General features: G+C 41.9%; 1 protein-coding gene across 1 annotated transcript; it reads left to right on the top strand.

Moving 5' to 3' along the window:
* The first annotated feature begins 699 nt into the window (after positions 1-699).
* Positions 700-23,619, top strand: KEAP1 (kelch like ECH associated protein 1). Its single transcript, XM_063449469.1, has 5 exons — positions 700-1,403; positions 8,661-9,346; positions 16,988-17,193; positions 20,861-21,037; positions 22,904-23,619. The coding sequence occupies exons 1-5, from the start codon at positions 861-863 to the stop codon at positions 23,143-23,145; spliced, it is 1,854 nt and encodes a 617-aa protein (XP_063305539.1). The 5' UTR covers positions 700-860; the 3' UTR covers positions 23,146-23,619.
* Positions 23,620-24,039: the final 420 nt, after the last annotated feature.

The raw sequence follows: 24,039 nt of genomic DNA, 5'->3' as shown, positions 1-24,039 counted from the left end.
GCTATAATGTTTCTCTCACACTCCACACGCACTTTCACTAGTATAAACTACAGGCTTGTCAGGGTCAGAGTTGAACTAAAAATCACTCTGTATTTCCTGAATTGTTCTTGGTTAGGACTCGCTGAGTGTGATATTGTGCACGGGGAACATACGTCTGGTAGCCCTGGCATTTTCTTCTGTCTGTGTTTGCTTGTTCTCAGTGCTTCAAAAAAATATTGACTTTGAAATGAAATCAGTAACCAATTAATCTTACGCTTTTCTTTTGTCTCTTTACAGTTATCAAACAAAAAATGAACTAGAAAGCATTATCTGGGATTTTATTGAAGTCGTTTAGCTGGATTGCGTTTTAATCTTCTATCTTGGTGACATCCATTCTTCAACATTGGAATAAATCAATTCAACGGTTTAGAAATGCACCAAACAATGAGATAATGTATTAAAGCTTACACATCTTTTTTGTTTGCTCATCGATAGCCTACGACCATGGCATAATTCTCTGTTTGGTTTAAGACTTGAACTTCCTTACTCTGAAATCCATGGATTAATTTATTTTTTCTCCAGTTTGGGTGACTATCTAAGTGACTTTTTTGCTATGGGATTATCAAACTAATTCCTTGGATATTTCTGTCTGAACAGTATTTTGGAAAAAAACATTTTTTTTATATTTTAAAGAATACAGGTTTGCTGGTTTATTATTTATCTGCCTTTTTATTTCATTTACCAGTGACGTTGGTAATTTTTTCAACTTTTGCCAAAATGGAAAAATAATATTGACTTTTTTTTTTTTTTTATTCTTCACAATTTCTTTTCTCCCCGTTGAATAATGTGCAGCTAAAGGATCCAGAGAAAGATAGGAGGCGATGTACGCCACGGAGTGTCAAGCGGAAGTCACACCCTCCCACAACAATGGCAACCGTCAGTTTCAGTATACACTGGCGGACCACACAAATCAGGCCTTTCAGATCATGAACGAGCTCAGGCTGGGGCAACAGCTCTGTGATGTCACGCTGAGGGTCAAGTACCATGAACTTCAAGCCGACTTCGTGGCCCATAAGATTGTCCTGGCGTCTAGCAGCCCTGTGTTCAGAGCCATGTTCACAAACGGACTCAAGGAGTGTGGCATGGAGACCATACCCATTGAGGGTATACATCCCAAAGTGATGGAACGACTTCTAGAGTTTGCCTACACGGCCAGCATATCGGTTGGGGAGAAGTGTGTGATTCATGTGATGAACGGGGCAGTTATGTATCAAATGGACAGCGTGGTCAAGGCCTGCTGCGATTTCCTCATCCAGCAGTTAGATCCCAGTAATGCCATCGGAATCGAAAGCTTTGCCGAGCAGATTGGTTGCCATGAACTGCACCAGAAGGCTCGGGAATACATCTACTTGAATTTCGGAGAGGTAAGACATGATTAGCTAAAGGTTTTAGGTGGCAATGTGTAAGGCAGTGATGCTCAAAAGGTTAATCCCCAGATGTTTTAAAACCACAGCTTTCATGATGCTTTGTCATTCTAAAGGCATACAAAGCATTGTGGGAGTTGTAGTTCTAATCTACCTTTTGGGCACCCCCGATACAAATCATTGTGTGGCTGCCATGTTTTAGTCCTTCTGTATTGGCTGTCATTGATACTGTATGTTGGAGAGAGGAAATACTTGGTTCCAACTGAATATTTCTTTCCTTCTTTGTCCTCTGCCTGGCTGGAGTCAAGATATGTGTGTTCTTACTGCATGACTGGTTTAATAGACGTTTTTAAACATACTTACTACTAACCTGCCCTTAAACAAATGGAGTTATGTAGAAAGGATTTTTTTTCCCCCTTAGTGGCGTTGTTGCAGTACTGTTTAATGTTTATGATAATTGTAGCTTATGGGAGGGCTTTAAATACTTGTAGTTTAGAGAGACACTCTAGGCACTAAAACCACTATAGTCTGCTGTAGTAGATCTTGTGCCAGGGATCCTTGGAGCCATCCCATTTATATTTTAAAAACCGTCTGACGCTAACTGTGGATGTCCAGAGTACGTGTGATTCAGCCCCTTACTGTCTGTATAGTGTAAATGTCCCTTCTGCGTCAGCGGTAAACATTTTCTTTTGTATTTGGACAGAATTCATTGACTCATAGGTTTATCTACTACAGATTGAATTTCAATTTTAAAGTCAAAATAGCAGATCGCTTGCTCTGGCCTTAAATTTTAAATTCACTTTGAATTCTTACTTTAGCAAATAAACCTATCAGAGTGTCTGCGGACAATCTCCCCCAAGGATTGCTGTCCAGACGTGGTGGACAAAATTGATATTGGAACGGGGCCAGATGACTCCTGGCATTGTAACCTGTACAACGAGCTGTAGTGATTATGGTGTCTTAGAGTGCTTCTTCATGCACCTGTCGTACTTGGCATAGCTTGGTGTCACTTTGGGACTAGCGCTATGTCTATACATTGTGCTCGCCCTGTTTATAGAATTTGATTAGTTAACTATTACTATCTTCTTAGACTTTACCACTATGTTGTTGGCTTCGCGTAATTAACATGGTGTCCATGGGCAGCTGCACGTAGCAGCCTAGCAACACGTCGGACTGTAACATTCCACAACTGCAACTTGGCCTGTCAGCCGATCGGTCTTATTTACTAAAGCGTGTATTCTCAGGAATTCAAAGTGACTTTGAAATTTATTATAGCTAAAAAAATTAATAATCAGGTGAGCTATGTATCTAAGGTGGCTATTTAAGCCCTAAAACAAATATAAATTCGCTTTCAGGGTTAATATGTATTTTGCATTAGATCTTTCAGATCTTTAAGCAAAATATTATCTGGGCAGGCCAATAAAGTTCCTCCATAGCAGACTTGCCAAACCAGCTTTCATGGAGCTCGCTTTGCAGAGTCATGCTGGATCGTAGATGTGGTGTTTCCTTTAACTGTGAATTAAAATAAGACTGTTCTGCTCATGCTTGGTAAATTATGGCACAACTCCCGGGATTGTGAAGTGGACATAAGTGTTTTCATGCTTCACTCTGCACACCTCAACCCATTAACCGCTTCAGAGTGTGAACCGTGTGAGGTAAAAACAGAACTGTGGCAAAAAGGTGACCTTTCGATTTTAAAGAGTTCAATAGAACCTGGAATTCTAGGAAACAAATTGGCTCGTGTATCATAAATCACTTTTTATTAAATCCTTTGAACAGTGTAATATTAGAGGGACACTCGCACCCCATAGCTGCTTTAATATCACTTCTGCAGCCTCATTTTACGTTTTTTGCTCTGTAGTGCAGTAGATGCCCATTATGGGGGGAAAACGGTACATGCCAAATGTTTCACCTGCTGAAGGTAAGAAGGCGTTGTAAACTCCTGTCCCCATAACAATGTAAATGTGCTTAAGTTGTTATGGTGGAAGGAATGTTCCCTTACAAATAAACGTTTCTAATTATAATATTCTTTAGTATCCATTTCTCTGTGATCCAGTCCTTCTCATACAGTTGAAATTTAATGTATTTCTATGGGAGCGTTTGGCAGCATCACGCTATGCTAAATTATTTAGAATTTTTACCAAGAAGGACCTTTCGCAGCTGTCAGTCTCACAATTAGTTGAGACGTGGGTATAGCAAAATTTAAAGATTGTCGTTTTTTTTCTGAAATGGCAGTATTTAAAATTTCTAGAGATAAGGGGCAGGGTCTATTGACCAAAACCACTTCAATAAGCTGAAGTTGTTTTGGTGCTTAGTGTGACCCTTTTTTACCTCAGAGAAAAATGTACCTTATTCTTTCAAATAAAAAAACCAGACTGATGGAGGTAGTTAGAAATGTTATATTTAGTATTTTATGTGTGCAAGCAGTACTATGAAAGACAGCACTGAAACTGCACCTCATACACCTGATGTCACTCATGTTTACAGTGACTGACAGATATTTTGTATGGAAGACGTGTGGCTGAAAATTTCTGTTGCTGAGTGAAGAGAAAGGAAAATGTTACAGGGAAATTAAAGGCGAGGGAGCTCAACAACATGCTGATAATCGTATTCCTTTTAAGGAACACTTTAAGCACCACAACCATTTAATCAAAATTAAGTTATGGTGCCAAGATGGCTGCCACCTTCCTCTACTGCCATTGGTTAGCCACCCATATTTAATTTTCGGGGCTTATTGTCAAAATATGCATCCCTAGTCTGTAACAGCTGCCCCATGGACTTCGTTTCGTGGGTATAGATCCCTGAAATGGCTAGGGCAGGCTCCTGTAATCACAATTTACACGTGATGGTGTGTGCTGGCAACATTTACACGTTGTACAAGAGGCGAAGAAGAAATTGGATTAAAGGTTATTTTTCCATAGAAAATAACGCATATCTGCACATGTGGGTGGTGTATTATTTTAAAATGCTGACTGCAGAGAGGTAAAAGCTAGGAACAGAGAAGCTTTTGCTTGTATTTTACAACCAGCACCTTATAAATATGGTATTCTTACATTTTATTTTTTGCAAGATTTGCTTCTGTTCTAGGTGGCACCACATGTAAAAATGATAGAAATTCGAGCTTTAGTACAGTGATTTAACTTGCTGGCTTTTTAGCACTCGTTCAGGTTAAGTACACCCATATCTCTGTTTTCCTGTGGGTTCTAAGGATGGAACCCGTGACCAGCGATGCAAACTTTGGCCCCGCAGATCACATTAGCCTAAGCTCTGGTGAAGCATCAAGGGAACTGTGGTCCCCATCAACTACAGAGTTCTTATGACTCTAATTCTTGTAGTGGATAATTATCTAATTGTAGGAGAGGAAATGACTTTGGAAAGGGAGAAAAGCACATGCTGCTAGTTAACTAGGTTAATCATTACTTTTGCTTTTATTTAACCCTTTTAAGTGGTTCAAGTGTTCAATATTGAACGCTGGGTCTGAAATCCTTCCGAACAATACAAAATACAATTTTAATATTTCCTTACATCTGAAAGCGGTGATTAAAATTGGATACAATTTGTCAAATCTGCTGCCTTTTGTGTTTGGGAGGCCCCAATAATACTCTTAGGGATGTAAACTTCTCACAAAATGCCAGTACATTGTAAAATGAATATCTGTACGTTGGCATTAATTCAGTGCGGTCTGGCACACCTAACTAGAGCGTCTCATGTTGTAAGACAGGAAGAGCGAACATTCTATCTCATGAATATTTACAGCAAGTGTTACATTTTATAACAATCTGAGATTTTACCAATTGTTATAAAACTATAACTCCTATAATGCTTTGCCAACGTTATTGTATTTGAGTCGAAGACTGGTTACCCTTAGTTAGAGATCCACCTTTTCCCAGTCGTAGCATTTATCTAAATTGCCATTATTGTTTTATCATCCCTTCCACACCCATCTCGGGAATACCATCTGCATGACCGTGTCATCGACAAGTCAGATTTTCCCCTGTGCAGTGTCATGTCGAAGGGCATGTTAAAGAATAACGTGATCCTCTTCTTGCTGAGTCACTACCTCCTCCTCCCCGGCTGGAATTTGCTCTCTCTGCTGGGTTCATGTATGTAAGAACGACACCACGAAAAACTAGATTCCTGTAAGGATAAAGTGGGGGAGGCGGGGGGGGGGTTGGATGGTTTGGGTGCTGATTAACTCGTGACCTACTGCGCCATCACGCTCTAAATGGAATCCATTATGGCGAGAATTTGCTCTTTCTTCCCTTGTGCGGCTAGGGGTTTCTGAAGAAATCCATTTTCAGTCAAATCACTCTACGCCTGCCCTAGACCTATCCTAAAAATAATTCCCTCCTGCAGAGATGTCAGGCGCATAACCTGAACGAGTGCAGGATAGATGGTTCAAGTAAATGTGTCTAAAAGCGTCATGTCCATAGGTATTCGTTCCAAATAAGGTCGTGGTTTATACTTTTTTTTTTTTTTTTTTTTAAAGACAATGGGGCACTTTAAGAATTAAAACGGTTATGGTGTCCTTGTAGACCATTATCAAGAAAGATTGTTTTTTTTGTGTCTTTCTGTCTCCTTTGGTTAACAAACAGTAGTCATAGGAAGATTAATTCTCTTTTTGTTAGAGCCGATTTAGTCGCCTGAAGTATCTTCTTTAAATACAGAATTTTAGCGTTCATTTTAAAAGAACTTGTTAGTATTCTGGCTTGTTGATATGGAATTCCGAGCAGTTCCTGATTGTACATTTCCATGTGAACGCTATTGATGGTAACTCTCCAAGCACTGTAGTGGTTATTGTATCAGGAGTTCCCTGACACCCTCCCACAGTAAGTAGTTAAACCATTGTAAGTACGATTTGACAACTTACCCAGGTTCCCCTGCACACCTGTCACCTCTACCCCGCCCCAGTGAAGCTAATGGTAAGATTTTTGCAGGAGTTTCTAGCAGCGGACCCAGGCAAGCTGTAGTGGTTATGGTATTTGTAGTGTTCCTTTAAATCCAATAACCATTTCCACAGCTCGTGAGGTGTGTTATTTTTTTTTTTTTTAATTTGTTTTAATTTTTGGGCTTGGTTTATTTTTTTTTTTTTTACCGCACCAGTACACCAAAACCACTACATTAGAATGTAGTTGTGGTGTTTTATTTATTTATTATTATTTTTTTTTTTTTTTAAGGTTTTAATGCTTAGTATCCCTTTAGGGATAGAAAGGACTGTTTAGGCTCCAAAAACTATGAACAGATCTCTGAAGCTGCTGATCTTTAGGAGAGTCATATGAAATAGGTACCTTTTAACACTTTCTTTACCAAGATGGTCCTGTTGCATTCTTCAAAATAGGTTCCTGTTTTGACAACAAAGAATGCTATCGATGCAATCTGCAGTTTCAGCAAAGATCACTTCCCTCTTTCATTAGAAAGAAGTGCTCATTGTCAATTTAAATGTATTTTAGCATTTTTAAAAAAAAATACATTTTGCCAGTACATTTTAACGTTTTTAGAAAGCAAAAACGAACCTTTACTATGTGTGTGTGTGTGTGTGTGTCTGTGCAAAAATATTGTATGTGGCCTTTCTGTGTTGCTGTAGATTTCTGGTTTGCTATTGTAAGTCTGTCCCCCTCTCTATTCCGGTGACTGATTATTATTTATGGCGCACTGACATCAAAGATGGACTTAAAGGGACTTCCTGTTCTGTGTGTCTGTCTCGTGCGCTGAAGCCCTGCTTCCTTTATGTTGTGTCTAAGCTGTGTCCGTGTGTGCAGACCTATCACAGCCATAGATCCAGCAAAAATCCGGAACCTTGTTTTAAATCTCTTTACTAGTAGATGTGGAACTGATCGTCAGGTAATTTAAGTGGTGCTCCAAGCACCATAACAATGGCCTCGATTTGATATTATTGGATATGCTTTTCAAATGATTTAATATTTTTGTTTTACCCTCCCCCCCCCCCTAATAATTAAATAATAAAAATATAATATATATATCTCCAAAACAATCAAAATATAAATTTGTTATATTTATTTTTTTTCATACTAAATCATTTAATAAATAAGTTTATCCACAAATATTAAATGGAGGCCTCTTGTGTAGGTTATAATAGGTTTTTACTCTTGAACAGTCACAAACACAACCGTTTATTAGCCTGTCCTATTGGTCAGACTCCTCTAACCATATAAGCATGCACACAATATTTGGGGGCACGCTATTTAAAGGATCACTATAGTGTCAGGAAAACAAAGCGGTTTTCCTGACACTATAGTGCCCTGAGGGTGCCCCCACCCTCAGGGTCCCTCTCCCGTGGCGCTGAAGGGGTTAAAACCCCTTCAGCAGCTTACCTTAATCCTGCGCCGGGCACCCTCGTCAGCAGAGCCACATGCGCGGCAAGTGACGTGCGCGCATTCAAAGTGCCCATAGGAAAGCATTTCTCAATGCTTTTCTTATAGACGCTCTGCGCGATGGAGGCGAAATGTGCCTACAGCGTTGCAGATACGCCTCTAGTGGCTGTCCTGAAGACAGCCATTAGAGGCTGGATTAACCCCAAATGTAAACATAGCAGTTTCTCTGAAATTTAGTTTGCATCTGAAGGGTTAAACCTGAGGGACCTGGCACCCAGACCACTTCATTGAGCTGAAGTGATCTGGGTGACTATAGTGTCCCTTTAAGTTCCTGACTCCACCTCTCCAGTTGAGATTTGGAGCGGTGTTTAATAGCAAATGCTGTGCAAAGCACTATTCTCAAAATCTATTCGGACAGTCAATAAACTTTTTGTTGCTCATCCTTTTTGTTGCTCATCCTGTCTGACGAAAAGATTTGCTCTCATCCTATCTCATGATTAGACTGGTTGCCAGAGGCTGCTATATATCTCACAAGCCCATGAATGAATACGGAAAGGTATGGTCTTGTGAAAAGAAGGCGTGCTAATGATGTATGGTTGGGGTAACAAAAGGGTCTGTCTGAGCCCAGTGCCAGTAATTTGGAAATACATTCTAGAAGTCAAACATCTCACCTATACTGTACCCCAATTTTACACTCTCTGTATTGTCCTCTCCACAATAGTCATCTGTCTATCTTGTCCTCCTATATTCTAGATCAATGGTTTCCAGTTTTCAAGTTTACATTTTTTTTCAATAATTTAGGAATTGGCCAGTTCCAGTTGCAGTGGGGAGAGTGATGAAACCTAAATAAACCATTGTTGTATTCCACATTAGCTGGCATTCTTTGTACCTGTTGCTCTAATTTTATTTATTTTCTTTCTCCCAGATTTCAAAGCAGGAGGAGTTTTTCAACCTCTCTCGTTGCCAACTGGTGAATTTAATTAGCCGGGACGAACTGAATGTGCGCTGTGAATCTGAGGTCTTCCATGCCTGTATAAACTGGGTGAAATATGACTGTGAAAATCGGCGACCTTATATCCAGGCGCTTTTACGGGCTGTGCGCTGTCACTCGCTCACACCCCATTTTCTGCAGCTGCAACTCCAGCGCTGTGAGATCCTGCGAGGTGACTCCCTCTGCCAGGACTACCTCTCTAAAATCTTCCAGGACCTCACTCTTCACAAGCCCACCATGTGCCAACAAGGAAGGATTCCCAATATTCCTCAATTCATATATGTGGCTGGAGGATATTACCGTCAATCTCTTAATTTTCTAGAGGCCTATAACCCAGTGGACGGCGAGTGGCTCAGTTTGGCTCCCCTGGAAAAACCCCGTAGTGGTCTGGCTGGATGTGTGTTAGGAGGGCTTTTATATGCTGTAGGAGGACGCAATAATGCCCCGGACTGCAACAGAGACTCAGACGCTCTTGATTGCTACAACCCAATGAATAACCAGTGGTCACCTTGCGCTGCTATGAGTGTGCCCAGGAACCGGGTAGGAGCTGGCGTCATAGATGGGCAGATCTACGCAGTGGGTGGATCTCATGGCTGTTTACATCACAACAGCGTGGAAAGGTGGGTGCAGCCTCCGTTGAGGTGGAGTTTTATTTTTGTGGCCAATATCCGATATACTTTTTCTACATACATGTATAGATAATGATAGTTCAGATTATTCATTTCAGTGTTATATAGAATATTTCATTTTATTAGAGGTGTTTGAATAAAAGGGAATTGTGATGGATTAGTTTCCCGAATAGATGATGTGTTGTCTGTAGGCAAAATTAAAGGGACACTGTAGGCACCAAAACAACTTTAGCTTAATGAAGCAGTTTTGGTGTATAGCTCATGCCCCTGCAGCCTCACTGCTAAATGCTGCCATTTAGGAATTAAATCACTTTGTTTCTGTTTATGCTGCCCTAGCCACACCTCCCCTGGCTATGATTGACACAGCCTGCATGAAAAAAAATGGTTACATTTCCGGTCAGATATTAGTTTGCTTTAGAAGTTTTTGTCTCCTTCTGTGTAAATTGAGGATTAGCTGAAGGAGACTTCTGCAGGGTTTTGAAGTCTATTAACAGAGCAGGAGATAAGATATTCCAAATTAAACAGTCTGTGCAATAAAGAAAGTGTAAAAATTAGAACACAGGAAGTGTTTCGGAAGTCTGTGCAAGGAGTTGTGGGGCTGTATAAACAAAGTAATTTAACTCCTAAATGGCAGAGCAGTGAGACTGCAGGGGCATGAGCTATATACCAAAACTGCTTCATTAAGCTAAAGTTGATTTAGTGTCTATATGTCCCTTTAAATACTAATTGTCATCAGTGATTAACATCACTGATTATTTATATGGAAGAGTGGGACTTAATACTTGGTACAAAGTTAAAATCCCATATATATCATTTGTTTCTTCAGCTTTTTTGTTTTATATAGTATTTTGCAAGCATCAAATCTTGGCTTTTTTTATTTATTTTTATTTAAAGCTTCTAAAAAAATAAATTAAATTGTGGACCATTTTCTGTTTCCATGCTGGTGTTGTTCTCTGCATTAAGTTGTCTAGGTTTGACATATATGGGTCTCACATAGTGGGAAAATTGGAATTTAAAAATAACCTTGTTTAAAGTCTGGTATTATTTCAACGGTTTATAAATGTGCCAATTTCAATAGAAGTTGCTATAACTGGGGCAGAAATAAAATAAAAATGCAGTGGAGTTTTCTTCTTCTAATTACGTTTTTGCGATCACGGAGGATTGTTATTTATATATTTTTGTGATACGGTGTGTGTTTGGTTTGCAACCAATTGCTGCACTGCATTCACTGCCAATAAATGTGTAAAAAAAAAAAAAAAAAAAAAACAAAGTCAGAGATTAAAACAATATTTACATTTAAATGTTTGGGATTACCATAGAGTTTTAGACACAGATGGGAGCAGGGGATGGATGTTTATGATGGGGAGGCATTAGGGTTTGTAGATGAGATAAGCATTTCATTATCATCTCCTAAAACATTTAAATATATATATATTTTTTTTGTTACTTAAAGGGACACTATAGTCACCAGAACAACTACAGCTTATTGAATTTGTTCTGGTGAGTAGTATCATTCCCTTCAGGCTTTTTGCTGTAAACACTGTCTTTTCAGATAAAATGCAGTGTTTACATTACAGCCTAGTGATAACTTCACTGCCCACTCCTCAGATGGCTGTTAGAGATCCTGGGTCATGGCTGCCTAAAATGCACCCAAACATTCAGTGTCTCCTCCCTCTGCATGCAGACACTGAACTTTCCTCATAGAGATTCATTGATTCAATTCATCTCTATGAGGAGATGCTGATTGGCGAGGGCTGTGTTTGAATCATGCTGGCTCTGCCCCTGATCTGCCTCTTTGTCAGTCTCAGCCAATCCTATGGGGAAGCATTGTGATTGGATCAGGCTACCACTTCTGATGATGTCAGCAGACTGTTTGTGTAACGGATCGCCTGGCACCCCGACTTGGTACCTCCGTTAATGGATGCTCCTAGTGCTTCCTGAGGACTCCAAGCACTCTGGCAGACACCATAATCACCGAATCCAAGAAACCTTTAAATTCTCCCAAGCGTATGAATGCTGTAGACCATTGAATAGGAACCATACGAATAGGCTTGTACCCCTAGCAGTCAACTGGAACAGCATACAATAAATCCTTCCCCCAATAATGAGACGACACATCACTTTGAGGTTAAAACAGGAACTCTGGACTGGCTCATCCAGCCTGGCTTTTATTTCCAACTCACACATACAGGCCACACCCAGGGGGAGGCATAAAAGAACCAATGACATAGATGTTACCTCCCACACATCCCCTCCCCTTAGTGTGACACATAATCCCATTATGCATACAGTGTAAAATATACTTTTACACAACTTTCATAACTTTAAAACCATACATCACATTCACATAAAAATACATATCCACAATCAATCCATTCAGGGGAACAACATATTAAAAAATGGCATGAATCCAACCAGGGGTTCAAAAGTTACTAAAAGTATCTTTTGTTCCTTTCTGGCTGGCAGAAAAACATCCCCACAATGCACCCTGGTTTCCTCCCTTCTGCCCTGGAGTTAATTGGAGAAGTAATCCAATTACCCAGGACTAAAGGCAGACTCCATTAACCACATGGTTGCAAAACAACATAAAACACTTTAAAATACATAAAGTCACATTTACACATAACACACAGACATTTCACCTATCCCCAGATAGCTGGGATCTGCACGCACAAAACTACCGAATAGCGCGCAGATCCTACTCACACAGTACAATTGCCATGGAGCTAAAGTCTTTCCCATAGTCTTTCATTATATGAATAGGCTCCATGGTATGGCTATCTGGGGTATCACATTCCCATAAAGTCTGGTCCATAGTCCAAAGGCAAGAGGCGGGCAATCAGCCCCCTCCAAGGACATGTGGCGAGGTCGGTTTCGCCACACTTCTCCCCTTTACCCCCCAGACTAACAGGGTACTTGACCTCCTGCCGGTCAGTGCCCTTGTTAGTCCAGCAGCCCACCCACAAGACAGAAACAGCAGAGCAGCCCACCCACAATAAACAGTTACTACACCTGGGTGAGGGAGAATCTTGTCCAGGTTCAGGTGCCTCACCACGGCTGTGTGGGGAACTGGTAGGCTGCCTTGGTAGGTTGCTGAGGGGGCAGAGACCAGCGGTACTCTGTCCTGTTGCCAGCACTACCACGGGAGTAGTCTGGTTGGAGCCTGGTTGCTGGAGACCGACTGTCTCCCCTTTAAATACACCACTCTGCTGCTGGAGACCGACTGTCTCCCCTTGAGTTACACCGCTCTGCTGCTGGAGACCGACTGTCTCCCCTTTAGTTACACAGCTCTGCTGCTGGAGACAGACTGTCTCCCCTTTGGCTAAACAGCCCTGTTGTGGGGGGGCAGGACCGACCGTCCCTACCCCCTGTGCTGGAAGTGCAGAGACCACGGTCCCATCTGCACAGGTGTGGGGCTTACAGTCTCCCCCTGGTACATTAACCTGCCGCTGGGGAGAGGTGGTAACAATCTCCTCTCGCATACATACTTCCCGTCTCTGCGGAGGGAGACCGACTGTCTCTCCTCCCAGCACAGAGTCCTGCTGAGGGGGAAAGGGGGCTGGGCTCTCCATTCCCTGCTGGATACTCTGCCGCTGGGGAATGGAGACTGGGCTCCCAATTCCCAACAAATCACACTGCCGCTGGGGAGGGAGGGCGGCCCCTTCAGCTCCCTGTAACTTGGGCGCAGAGACCACGGTCCCATCTGCGCTGGTGTGGGGCTTACTGTCTCCCCTTGGTGTGCTAAGCTGCCGCTGGGGAGAGGGGGTAACAAACTCCTCTCCCTTACACACTTTCAGCCGCTGGGGAGCAGGGCTGACCCTCTGTACTCCCTGTAGGCAGGGCGCAGAGACCACGGTCCCATCTGCGCTGGTGAGGGGCTTACTGTCTCCCCTTGGTGAGCTGCGCTGCCGCTGGGGAGAGGGAATAACAAACTCCTCTCCCTTACACACCTTCAGCCGCTGGGGAGAGGGGATAACAGGCTCCTCTCCCTGCACCGTAGACTGCCGCTGGGGAGCAAGAACGGCACCTTCAGCTCCCTGTAACGCACACTGCCGCTGGGGATCTGGGCCGACTGCCCAGCATCCCTGTAAGGCCGGTAGAGAGACCGCAGTCCCATCTCCACCTGCCATCTGTGGGTCTTCCCAGGACCAATCCGTGAGGCCCCTCAACATTTGTGAGTAAGGGCCACCTGCTTCCCCACCTGGCAACTCTGGCTGCTGCTGGGGATCTGGGCCGGCTGCCCAGCATCCCGGTGGAGAGACCTTGGTCCCATCTCTACCTGTCTGTTGTGGTTCCTCACAGGACCAGTCTATGAGGACCCCCACTTCGGGTTCCTCCCGCCGCCTCAGGGAAAGACGGCTAACCTCCTCGGATGCAGCCTCTACTCGGCTGCTGTAACGCTCCTGCTGCTGAGCATACTTCCTCTCTTTTGCCAACCGGAATTCTCGGTCCAGCCTTGTGTTTCGCTCAGCCATGACCTGGTTCCAGATCACCCGGCGTGTCTCCATGGGTATATCATCCCCATACTCGGCCACTCGCTGCCTCACCTCGGCCAGCCAATCATCTCCAGAGCCAGAACCTTCCATACTTGTCTGCTCCCAGGGGCGCTGCACGACTACTAGCGTTGCCCTCAATTTGTAAATCCAAACAGTGTCTCTGAGCTGCTTTACCTCACACTAGGACGCCATCCCACCGCTTGCCACCAATGTAACGGATCACCTGGCACCCCGACTTGGTACCTCCGTTAATGGATGCTCCTAGTGCTTCCTGAGGACTCCAAGCACTCTGGCAGACACCATAATCACCGAATCCGAGAAACCTTTAAATTATCCCAAGCGTATGAATGCTGTAGACCATTGAATAGGAACCATACGAATAGGCTTGTACCCCTAGCAGTCAACTGGAACAGCATACAATAAATCCTTCCCCCAATAATGAGACGACACATCACTTTGAGGTTAAAACAGGAACTCTGGACTGGCTCATCCAGCCTGGCTTTTATTTCCAACTCACACATACAGGCCACACCCAGGGGGAGGCATAAAAGAACCAATGACATAGATGTTACCTCCCACACATCCCCTCCCCTTAGTGTGACACATAATCCCATTATGCATACAGTGTAAAATATACTTTTACACAACTTTCATAACTTTAAAACCATACATCACATTCACATAAAAATACATATCCACAATCAATCCATTCAGGGGAACAACATATTAAAAAATGGCATGAATCCAACCAGGGGTTCAAAAGTTACTAAAAGTATCTTTTGTTCCTTTCTGGCTGGCAGAAAAACATCCCCACAATGCACCCTGGTTTCCTCCCTTCTGCCCTGGAGTTAATTGGAGAAGTAATCCAATTACCCAGGACTAAAGGCAGACTCCATTAACCACATGGTTGCAAAACAACATAAAACACTTTAAAATACATAAAGTCACATTTACACATAACACACAGACATTTCACCTATCCCCAGATAGCTGGGATCTGCACGCACAAAACTACCGAATAGCGCGCAGATCCTACTCACACAGTACAATTGCCATGGAGCTAAAGTCTTTCCCATAGTCTTTCATTATATGAATAGGCTCCATGGTATGGCTATCTGGGGTATCACATTCCCATAAAGTCTGGTCCATAGTCCAAAGGCAAGAGGCGGGCAATCAGCCCCCTCCAAGGACATGTGGCGAGGTCGGTTTCGCCACAGTTTGTTTTTCTGAGGCAAACGGCATGCAAAGCTACAGCTTCAGGCTTCACTACAGTAAGATTTTGCTTTATTTATGGAGGCATGAGGGGCCCGGGGGGGGCTAGGTGGAGGTTTTAACCCTATAGGGTCAGGAATACATGCTTGTCTTCCTGACTCCATAGTGCTCCTTTAAAGTTGCAGTCTACGCACCTTTTTTAGTAGTTATGGTGCTATTAGGTGAAGGACTCTGTCTCCCTGTTCTGGGTAAAATGGTTTGAAGCTCTTTAAATAAATCCAATGATTGAAGAGTCCTTGTTCACCTACTGGTAATGTGAAAGTTGGCCATATCAATTTGTATCCGTATTTGGAGAGTATTGATATGCTGAGCTGGGGGAATGATGCACACAGTCTAATGGCACCAACACCATTACAATGCCATGCCCCTTAAAGTGATCCGTGTCTGGAGCTTCCTGTTCATGCTTTTATCCGTGTCTGGTGTGCATGGTATCTGTATGTGCGCTCTGTTGCCAACAGGATGTTCTCTCTCAGTGCCAGTAAAATAAACTCATAGGCTTGTGCACAGGCCTTGGGTAAACACAGAAAGGGCACTGCCACCTCTCTTGGTTTTGTATTGACACTTTTAACAATCGCTGAGTTGGACACACTACCAACCTTTAATCACATGGCCACACTCTGCCAGTGACGTGATGTTTGTGAAGGTGCCGGCACTTTTCCAGAGTGTTTAACCCCAGTTTTCAAGCAGGTAATCTTTAAATAACTAATAAAAGTGTGTGTGTGTGTGTGTGTGTATATATGTATGTGTATATATATATATATATATATAATTTTTTTTTTTTTTATAGAAAATTAACTTTTTAGTCACAGCTGATTAGTGTGTGAATGTAACATGAAGAGTTTGTGACTGTCCCTCACACCCCATCTCCCTCTCCCGATATTACTGCTCTGTTTTTATCCCAGCAGTGTCAGTTCACTCCCACACCGTGATGTCAGCACAGCTTGGCTGTGTGTTCACTGTACAGCCTAACCCTAAATAATAATGTTAGTTGATTGTTCTGGAGTGATTATCATAAATCGTATGAGCGCCTCAAATACTGCCGTACATGTTGTTATCACTGTTTTTGTTTTTTTGACAGCTGTAATTCATGTATTGGTTTTCTAAAGTAGGAAACTCATAAAGTGAACTACAACTCCCAGAAGCTCTTGCTGCGCATGTAAAAGCACTGCTTATGGAATAAAACTAGCCGTACTATAGAATGTGCGATAAACATTAGATTGGCTTAGTTATTTTTATTTGGTAGCAGGCCCTGCACAATCTAGGGGTTTGTAGATAATGATGTAAGAGCTTCCATTGTGAGCAAGGATTTCGTTTTATTTAGTCACAGCCTCTGCAGGGTTATTCACTAGCGTGTAAATTATTGGGAATTCGTATTACATTTCACATCTTAGATCAAAATCGCCAAATTGGAAAATTTACTCAAAATTTCCAGTTCAGCTATTTTTGCCAATAATTTGAAATTCACTTTTAATCACAACTCATTCATTAGAGAATGACTCTCTATAAAATTATTCATGGCAGCACATGTTCACACAGTACAGTCAGCCCCTCTGACTCAGGTTCCCAGTGGCATTTAAAGCCATTAAAATATACCCCAGATAGTATCTAGAAATGTATTGACAATACGTCTGTTCCAGCCTTCCCGTTACACACCAACTGTATCGTGTGTTAATTAATTAGCAAAGTAACTGCTGAGCTTGTATCTTTTTAGCCATCCCTTACCTTCAACACATTTAAAACAGAATAGCACACCATGGTACTACAGGGGATTCTTAAGTGGAGTTATCTCTCAATATTCGGGTTTACAGGATAAAGCACATATAGTCTGTATTACGTTCCCTCGTAACTCCTCTCGTGCCCACAGGTATGACCCAGAAAAAGACGAATGGCAACTTGTAGCCCCGATGAAAACCCCACGGATTGGAGTAGGTGTGGCGGTGTTAAACAGGCTTTTATACGCAGTGGGCGGTTTCGACGGGACGAATAGACTGAGCTCTGCTGAGTGTTATTACCCTGAGACAGACGAGTGGAAGGACATTGCAGCTATGAATGTTGTACGGAGTGGAGCAGGTGAGTCTTTTATATTTCTGGGAAGGCCGGTTTAGTGGTTTCTCTATCTATAAATCTTTTCTTCATTTATTTAATAAAAACATCCAGTGTAGATTGGAATCTCCTGTTTGCTAATAACTACATCAGTGAAAAATATATCACACATACTGCAGCTATTCAATTATTAACATACCTGGCACCGAACGCCAAGTTCCTACCAGAATCCGGACAGAGGTAACTGGAATTGTGTGTGTGTGTATTAAAAATAAGTACAATAGAAACAAATTCACAGCTGTGCATGTCTAAAAAAAAAAATGTAAACCTGATTTGGTGTTCATCAACCCCTTAATAGACAAACACCTTGATTTGTGCTATGTTTGTTCCAACATAATTTAAGATTTTCTATTTAAATGCCTCCATACAAATTATTACCATCCAGCGTCTGTGAAAGTCCCATGGGGAGGGCCTAATGAACTTGCAGCGCATGCACATTAAACCCCCCCCCCCCCCCCCCCCCCTCCTCGGATGCCGTTGGAGGAGACTGAGCGACGACTGACTTTGGTATTGGAATTGGATAAGTGACTTATCTCTAACCATTACCGAGCATTAACCCTTGTCTTACCTTAACCCTGAAGGTTTCTCCACTGCTAATATCAGTACTGAAAACCGCAGATGGGCTCCCTAGCTATAACAATAGAGCAGTCTGTGACTGTTATCTACTGGCTGTTTTTTAGGATGACCAGGAGATTTCCATCTCATGGTGAAGCCCAGCATGCTGTCTCTGCCGATCACACTGATCATCGATGGGCAGCTGGCAAAGCCCATCAGTGATCACAATCGGCAAGGAAACCCTGGGGGTCTTCCTTGTCAGCTTGCAGCCTGAGAATCACGATGGCGGTGCGTAATCACTCAGCCACAGTGTTATAAATCAATTTTAAGCACTGCATACAGCTCATCAATTTATACCTGGGTCTCCCTTGTGTGTGCAGGGATTTAACCAATTGCATTAAAACCCAGGCTTCCTAGGATGTAATAGAACATCCTAATGTCACTAAGGGGTTAACATCCCCCAAGTCCTGAGATAACTCCCATTATATTTGTAATGTTACAAGTCCAAATTTGAGAAATGCATTTTTGTTTCCATGCTTATAATGAAAAGTATAGAGGAGGGGATTATAGAGAGAGAGATATGATGAATTCTTAGATTCCCAGTCCCCGTAAAGCCCCCCACACAGCATGATGCTAGCACCACCATACGTCTTTGTAGGGATAGTGTTTAAATCACAAGCCGTGTTTTGCGGTTTGAATTGTGGCCAAAACTATGGAAAATATAGATTTAAAGTCTATGGTAGTAAATAACATAATTTAAAAAAAAAAAAAGAGGGGAGAAAAAAGAGAACATTTTACTTCCTTCTTATACTGGTCAAACGACATTCCATTTTTGTTCTTTCGTCCGTGCTTTAGGCAAAACTGTGAAGGCACACAGACATAGAAAATCCTTAACTGTTTCAGCCCACAATCTTTACATGTCCTGTTACAGAATGGCTCTAGCAAGCACCTGGCCTCACCGTTTTTTCTCAGAACCGCGTCCTGTCTTGTAATGAAAGCAATAAGGAACTGTTTGGACACAATATCTTTTAATATCTTACACGGGAACTGCAACTTCCTGAATTTGCATAATCAAACAGCCAAGTACAGGTTAGCTAAGGGTTGTTCATGTTCCTATCTTTTGTCTTCTGGAGATTTATTCTGGGCGATTTTTGTTCTTTCTGGCAAATCATCATCTTGGCCAGAATGATTGGAGACTGTTTCCTACGATACCGATTTACCTGTGGAGTCATTCTTGGTGGGTGTTTGAGTCCCAGTGCTCCGAGTTCTAGGAGGAAAAAACAAATTGGTGGGAATGTGATCAGGAGTAGCACGAGTTGGCTTCCTCAGGGCTAGACTTGCTCGGAATGTGTCTTGGAGACACTGTGGTCTCGGACATCTGTGACCTCTTTGTTTTAGTGTTTTGGGTTTAAGGGTGTATGGGATCTGGTGCTAGAATGAAGCTGGGGTAGACCATTATGGAACTCTGACAGATTGACGGTGCATACATCTGCAAGCACATGTATTTCAGTGGTCAATTGAAAGGAAGGGTACATCTGCTTGACAATGACCCATTTGGTCAAAATGTTGCCTGCACTTTTTGTCCCAATAAATGTGCCTGTTTATAAACTCTGTGTTTCTTCCTTTTTAACCATATATAATATTCGTTGTTATGTCTGCAGCTATCGAGCTCTTAACAATGTCCATAGGATCACAGTCCCACTGTTCCAATTTTCTTCTCCATTTTCACTGGAGTCCGATTTGGGGAAGAATTGCCTTTTACCTTACATAAAAGCACTCCTGTTTTGGTAGTCACAATCCTGCTGAAAAGGTGTTAGCAATTCTTTTTAACTGGACTTTCAGACAGCACCTGGGAAAAAAAACAAACAAAAAAAAAAAACACCTTCTAACAAATAACCAATATCTCAAACTATTAGCATACACCACTAGAGATCAACCAATATAATTTTTCCAGAGCCAATACAGATAATCAGTTGCCTTTTGGGCCAATAGCCGATAACTGGATCTAATATTCTGTACATTTTAAAGTTTTTTAAAAAAACTACACAAATCTGGCATTCGCTGAACATAATGTCAGCAATCACACTCAAATCACAGTTAGACAGACAATACATACTTTGATCACTGAGAGCACTCTCCACAGCTGTCTGTGATGCAGTTGGAGACCCTTTGAAGGTGTCGCTTTTTATGTATTTTTTTTTTTTTTTTTTTTACCCTTGCAGTACTGAATATATGTTTAATTTATGTATATGCTAGCAAAATTGCTAAACTATGTATATGACAATTTGCATGATTTATTTATTTTTTATATAGAACTTTTTTTATTTTAAATAGTTTAGAGCTAATCATAGAACGTTAATTGTACATTTAAGTTACATTTCTTGTATAATGATTAAAACGTTTGTGTTAATTTAGGTTATTGGTGATTTCCCTCTGACACACACTTCAACATAAGCCAGACATTCCCCTTATGCCCCAAAACACCTTGCCCCAAGAGGTGTTTTTTTTGTTTTGGTTTTTTTTTTCTTCTTTCTTCAAGACACACAAGGATTTATTCATTTCTGCTCATTGCAATTTACAAACTCGTCTGTAATAAATCGTCCGTTGTGACCATACCACAACAGTCTACTTATTTGTGCTTTGTGATATGGCACAGCACGGTAAACCCAAGATGAAGCAATTTTAAGCTTTTTATAATTATACATTTGGATACACTGTGTAAAACTGGCACGTAGATTGCAGGTATGTGTGTGTTTCATATTCCTTGATGCCTGTCTGTGTGATCTGTCAGCCAGGTAATGGCTGGTGAAGGGATAGCTGCTCAGTGAGGCCCCCGCTCTCCTACAAAATCCATACCGAGATCTAGAGAGAGTTCCTTTTAATTCCATATATTGCAGGTAACCAGTGAATGATGATCACCTGGCACCTAACCATTCAAGTACCTGCCAAGGGGAAAAAGGCATGTATTGTAACGTACATGCCAGAGTGGATACATTTGGTTTAATGGCTGTTTTTAGATAACTTTGTGTGTGTGTGTGTGTATAGAAGTTTTATATACATTTTTATTTCTCTCCTCCAGGAGCATGTGCCATGGATACCAGTGTATACGCAATGGGCGGCTACGATGGGACAGACCAGCTGAATAGCGTGGAAAGATACGATGTAGAAAAGGATACCTGGAGCTTTGTGGCCTCCATGAAACACAGAAGAAGTGCACTGGGGGTTACTGTGCACCTGGGCAAGATCTACGTTCTGGGTAAATATTCCATGCAGTTATATTCTGGGTGCGCTGCAATCCAGTGGTTCATTAGTCCTGCTCTGTCTGTTTTAATTGGAACACTGCAAGAGACAAGCATTCTCTCCCTGTGGCAGGAAACTCTGCATTCTATTGGTTATAGTGCCATAAGTGCACTTACCTTCCCCTAGTGTAAGTAGTCAAACACCTTATTGATGACAAAGCGTGAAACGTGTTCAGGTTCAGGTGTGTCCCCCTCTCCCTTTATTTTGACTTCTTCTTAGCTGGATTCCGCTGGTAGCCACTCCCTGCTCTCTGCAGCTATTTAATTGGCTAAGCCCAGTGGTGCAAGACTTGGCTTATTGGCTGAGAGCGTGGGCTGACCTTACACTGCAGGGCTTGGATAAGGGGCTTCTGGTACTCGCTCTTGGCTGCAGAGTGGCAGGGAGCAGCGCTGGTAGAACCCAGGTAAGAAGTCAGACTGATGGGAAACTGATTATTTACATTAAGAGGGCACCATAACCACGACAGTGCTCGGAATGTTCCTTGAAATGCATCAATAGCATTTACTCTGCTGAGCAAACGCCACTTTCGGGGAAGTGACGGTGCAATCAACAGGCACTAAATCTAAAAGGTAAATGATGCTCCAAAATATTGCCCATTTGAGTGAGTTGGTCTCGCAATATGCGGATTTTGTTTCTCTAGTGCGAGCTTTTAACCCCTTAAGGACACATGACATGTGTGACCTGTCATTATTCCCTTATTATTCCAGAAGTTTGGTACTTAAGAGGTTAAATTGGGTATCAAAGCTGATCACATTTACTCCTCTGCCTATTTCTTCACCCCCTGCTGACTAAATAAACATTTGATTGTTCTATAAAGTAAGTGAGTTTAATATGGTTAAGCTAATTTCTATAATGATTTCCATCATCCTTTCCACCAGTGATGGGAAATGTAATTAAGAACATGAGGAATACCAAGATTAGAAATTGCTGCTTTAATCTGCTTGTTTGAGCAGGGTTCCTGCATGCCTGAATAGGATTATTTACTTGTATGGTTAATTTAGCAGTTGTACAGCTCTATCTCACCGCTCTGTAATTACAATAATAGCGTTTAATTCTATCGATGCTTTTACACTGTTTGGATTATTCATTAAAGTGAGAATTCAAAGAGAAATAAAAATTTAAGGCATTGGTAGTCAAATGGGAACAATATCCGACTTACAGAATTTTTCCCATTTACCCTTTCTAGTCTTAAAGGAACACTATCGGCACCCAGACCACTTCAGCTCATTGAAGTGATCTGAGTGCATATTCCTAGGTCCCTTAACCCTGCAAAGGCAATTACTGCAGCTTTTAATAAACTGCAATGATTACCTTTTGTGGGTTAACTACACCTCTAGTGGCTGTCTGCCAGACAGCCACTAGAGGGACCTCCGGTTCATTAGGTAGCTTTTGGTGATCTGACGTTGGACGTCCTCACGCTATGTATGAGGACATTCAGTGTCACCCGAAAACCCAGAGGAAAGCAACGCATAATGCTTTCCTGTGGGGTAGAACTAATGAGGGTGTGACCATTGCGCATTAGGTATCTCCTGCCGGCTGACGTCTGTGAGGGAGGAGCGGAGACAGAGCCCCAGCCCCGTGGACTCAGTTAAGTCACAGAAGGGGTTTTTAAACCCTTCTGCACCACTGGGTGGGTGGGTGGGTTGGACATAGGGGGGCACTATATGGAGCTTATAGTGCCAGGAAAAAAACTATAGTTTCCCTTTAAACCTTGGAATTCACTCTGAATTCTCACTTTAGAGGATAACCGTGTGTGTGTGTTTGTGTTTGTGTTTGTGTTTTATACCACCATTTGAAAGTCTTTCTATTTTCTGATACCCAGGTGGATATGATGGGAGCACATTTTTGGACAGTGTTGAGTGCTACGACCCGGCCACGGACATATGGACAGAAGTTACTCATATGATGTCAGGACGCAGTGGTGTCGGTGTAGCCATTACCATGGAGCCGTGCCGTACCGTGGAGCCACGTGCGAGTCTTTTCTCAGAGAAACCCAAAGATGTCTACCTCCATGAGAAAGCCACTGCGAGTGGCTGCTGTTTTTCGTCAAACCGAAAAAAATAAGGCTAATAAGAAAATAATGAGTTAACCAACAGTTGTTCAGTGTTAAAGAATACAATTGGATTTGTTTTTAATAAGCAGGTTAGAAAACTTGTCTTAAAAAAAAAAAAACTTGCACAGATGGTGCCATGGAAACCAGCGACTTTTTAAGGCCATATGCGATATTAAGAATACAAGGTGCAGCGTTTTTTGTTTTCTTTATTTCCCCCTGTGCCTTTCATCAACGTGATATCTGGTCATAACAAAATCTTTACATTAAGCAGTAGGGACTGGCAATTTGTTTATCTTAACATTTATTATTTTTTAGATCGTTCAGCAGTTGAAGATCATTTTAATAATCACTTTTGACGTGGGAGTATTTGGGGTCTAACGTCTGAATTCGTCACAAAACGGGTTGATTAAACAAAATATATTTTATACGCTGAATCATCTTAAAAACAATGTTAATACAACTTGCATAGACTCATTTTTTTTATTTTTTATTTTTTTTTTATAATGCTGTATTTTTACACACTTGCCCTGTCTGCTTTTAAAGGTTCATTCCTTTCCCAGCATGCAAAATGTAGCAAATATCCAGGATTGGTTTCCATGCCATTAAAAGTGTAAAAATAGGGATAAAAAGAAATCTTAAAGGAAAACTAAAATTGTTTTCCCCTCCCTATTACTGAAAATAAGATCCCACGTAATATAGCACTGTATTACTTTGTAATCAATACCTATAAATAATCGTTCAGTGCATCTTCTGGCTAGCCTTGATCTGTGGGAGAAGCCATCTTTAGTCCGCTGTTCATAATCCCACTTACCAGCCCATTCTGTGCTCTATTTGAAGGCCTGAGACCACCTCCGTGCATTTTAAATGCCGGACATTTGCACGTTAGGTCAGGATTTGTGAATGCG

Source organism: Pelobates fuscus, chromosome 3, assembly GCF_036172605.1.
Source record: "Pelobates fuscus isolate aPelFus1 chromosome 3, aPelFus1.pri, whole genome shotgun sequence".
Classification (NCBI taxonomy): domain Eukaryota; kingdom Metazoa; phylum Chordata; class Amphibia; order Anura; family Pelobatidae; genus Pelobates; species Pelobates fuscus.
This window is presented reverse-complemented; position numbering and strand designations above follow the sequence as displayed.

Bases quoted from the DNA above. Each gene is read 5' to 3' on its own strand.
- KEAP1 (XM_063449469.1), top strand. From the start codon at position 861: ATGTACGCCACGGAGTGTCAAGCGGAAGTCACACCCTCCCACAACAAT. The intron at 9,347-16,987 runs GTGGGTGCAGCC...TCGTGCCCACAG, and splicing joins CATCACAACAGCGTGGAAAG to GTATGACCCAGAAAAAGACG. The intron at 17,194-20,860 runs GTGAGTCTTTTA...TCTCTCCTCCAG, and splicing joins TGTTGTACGGAGTGGAGCAG to GAGCATGTGCCATGGATACC.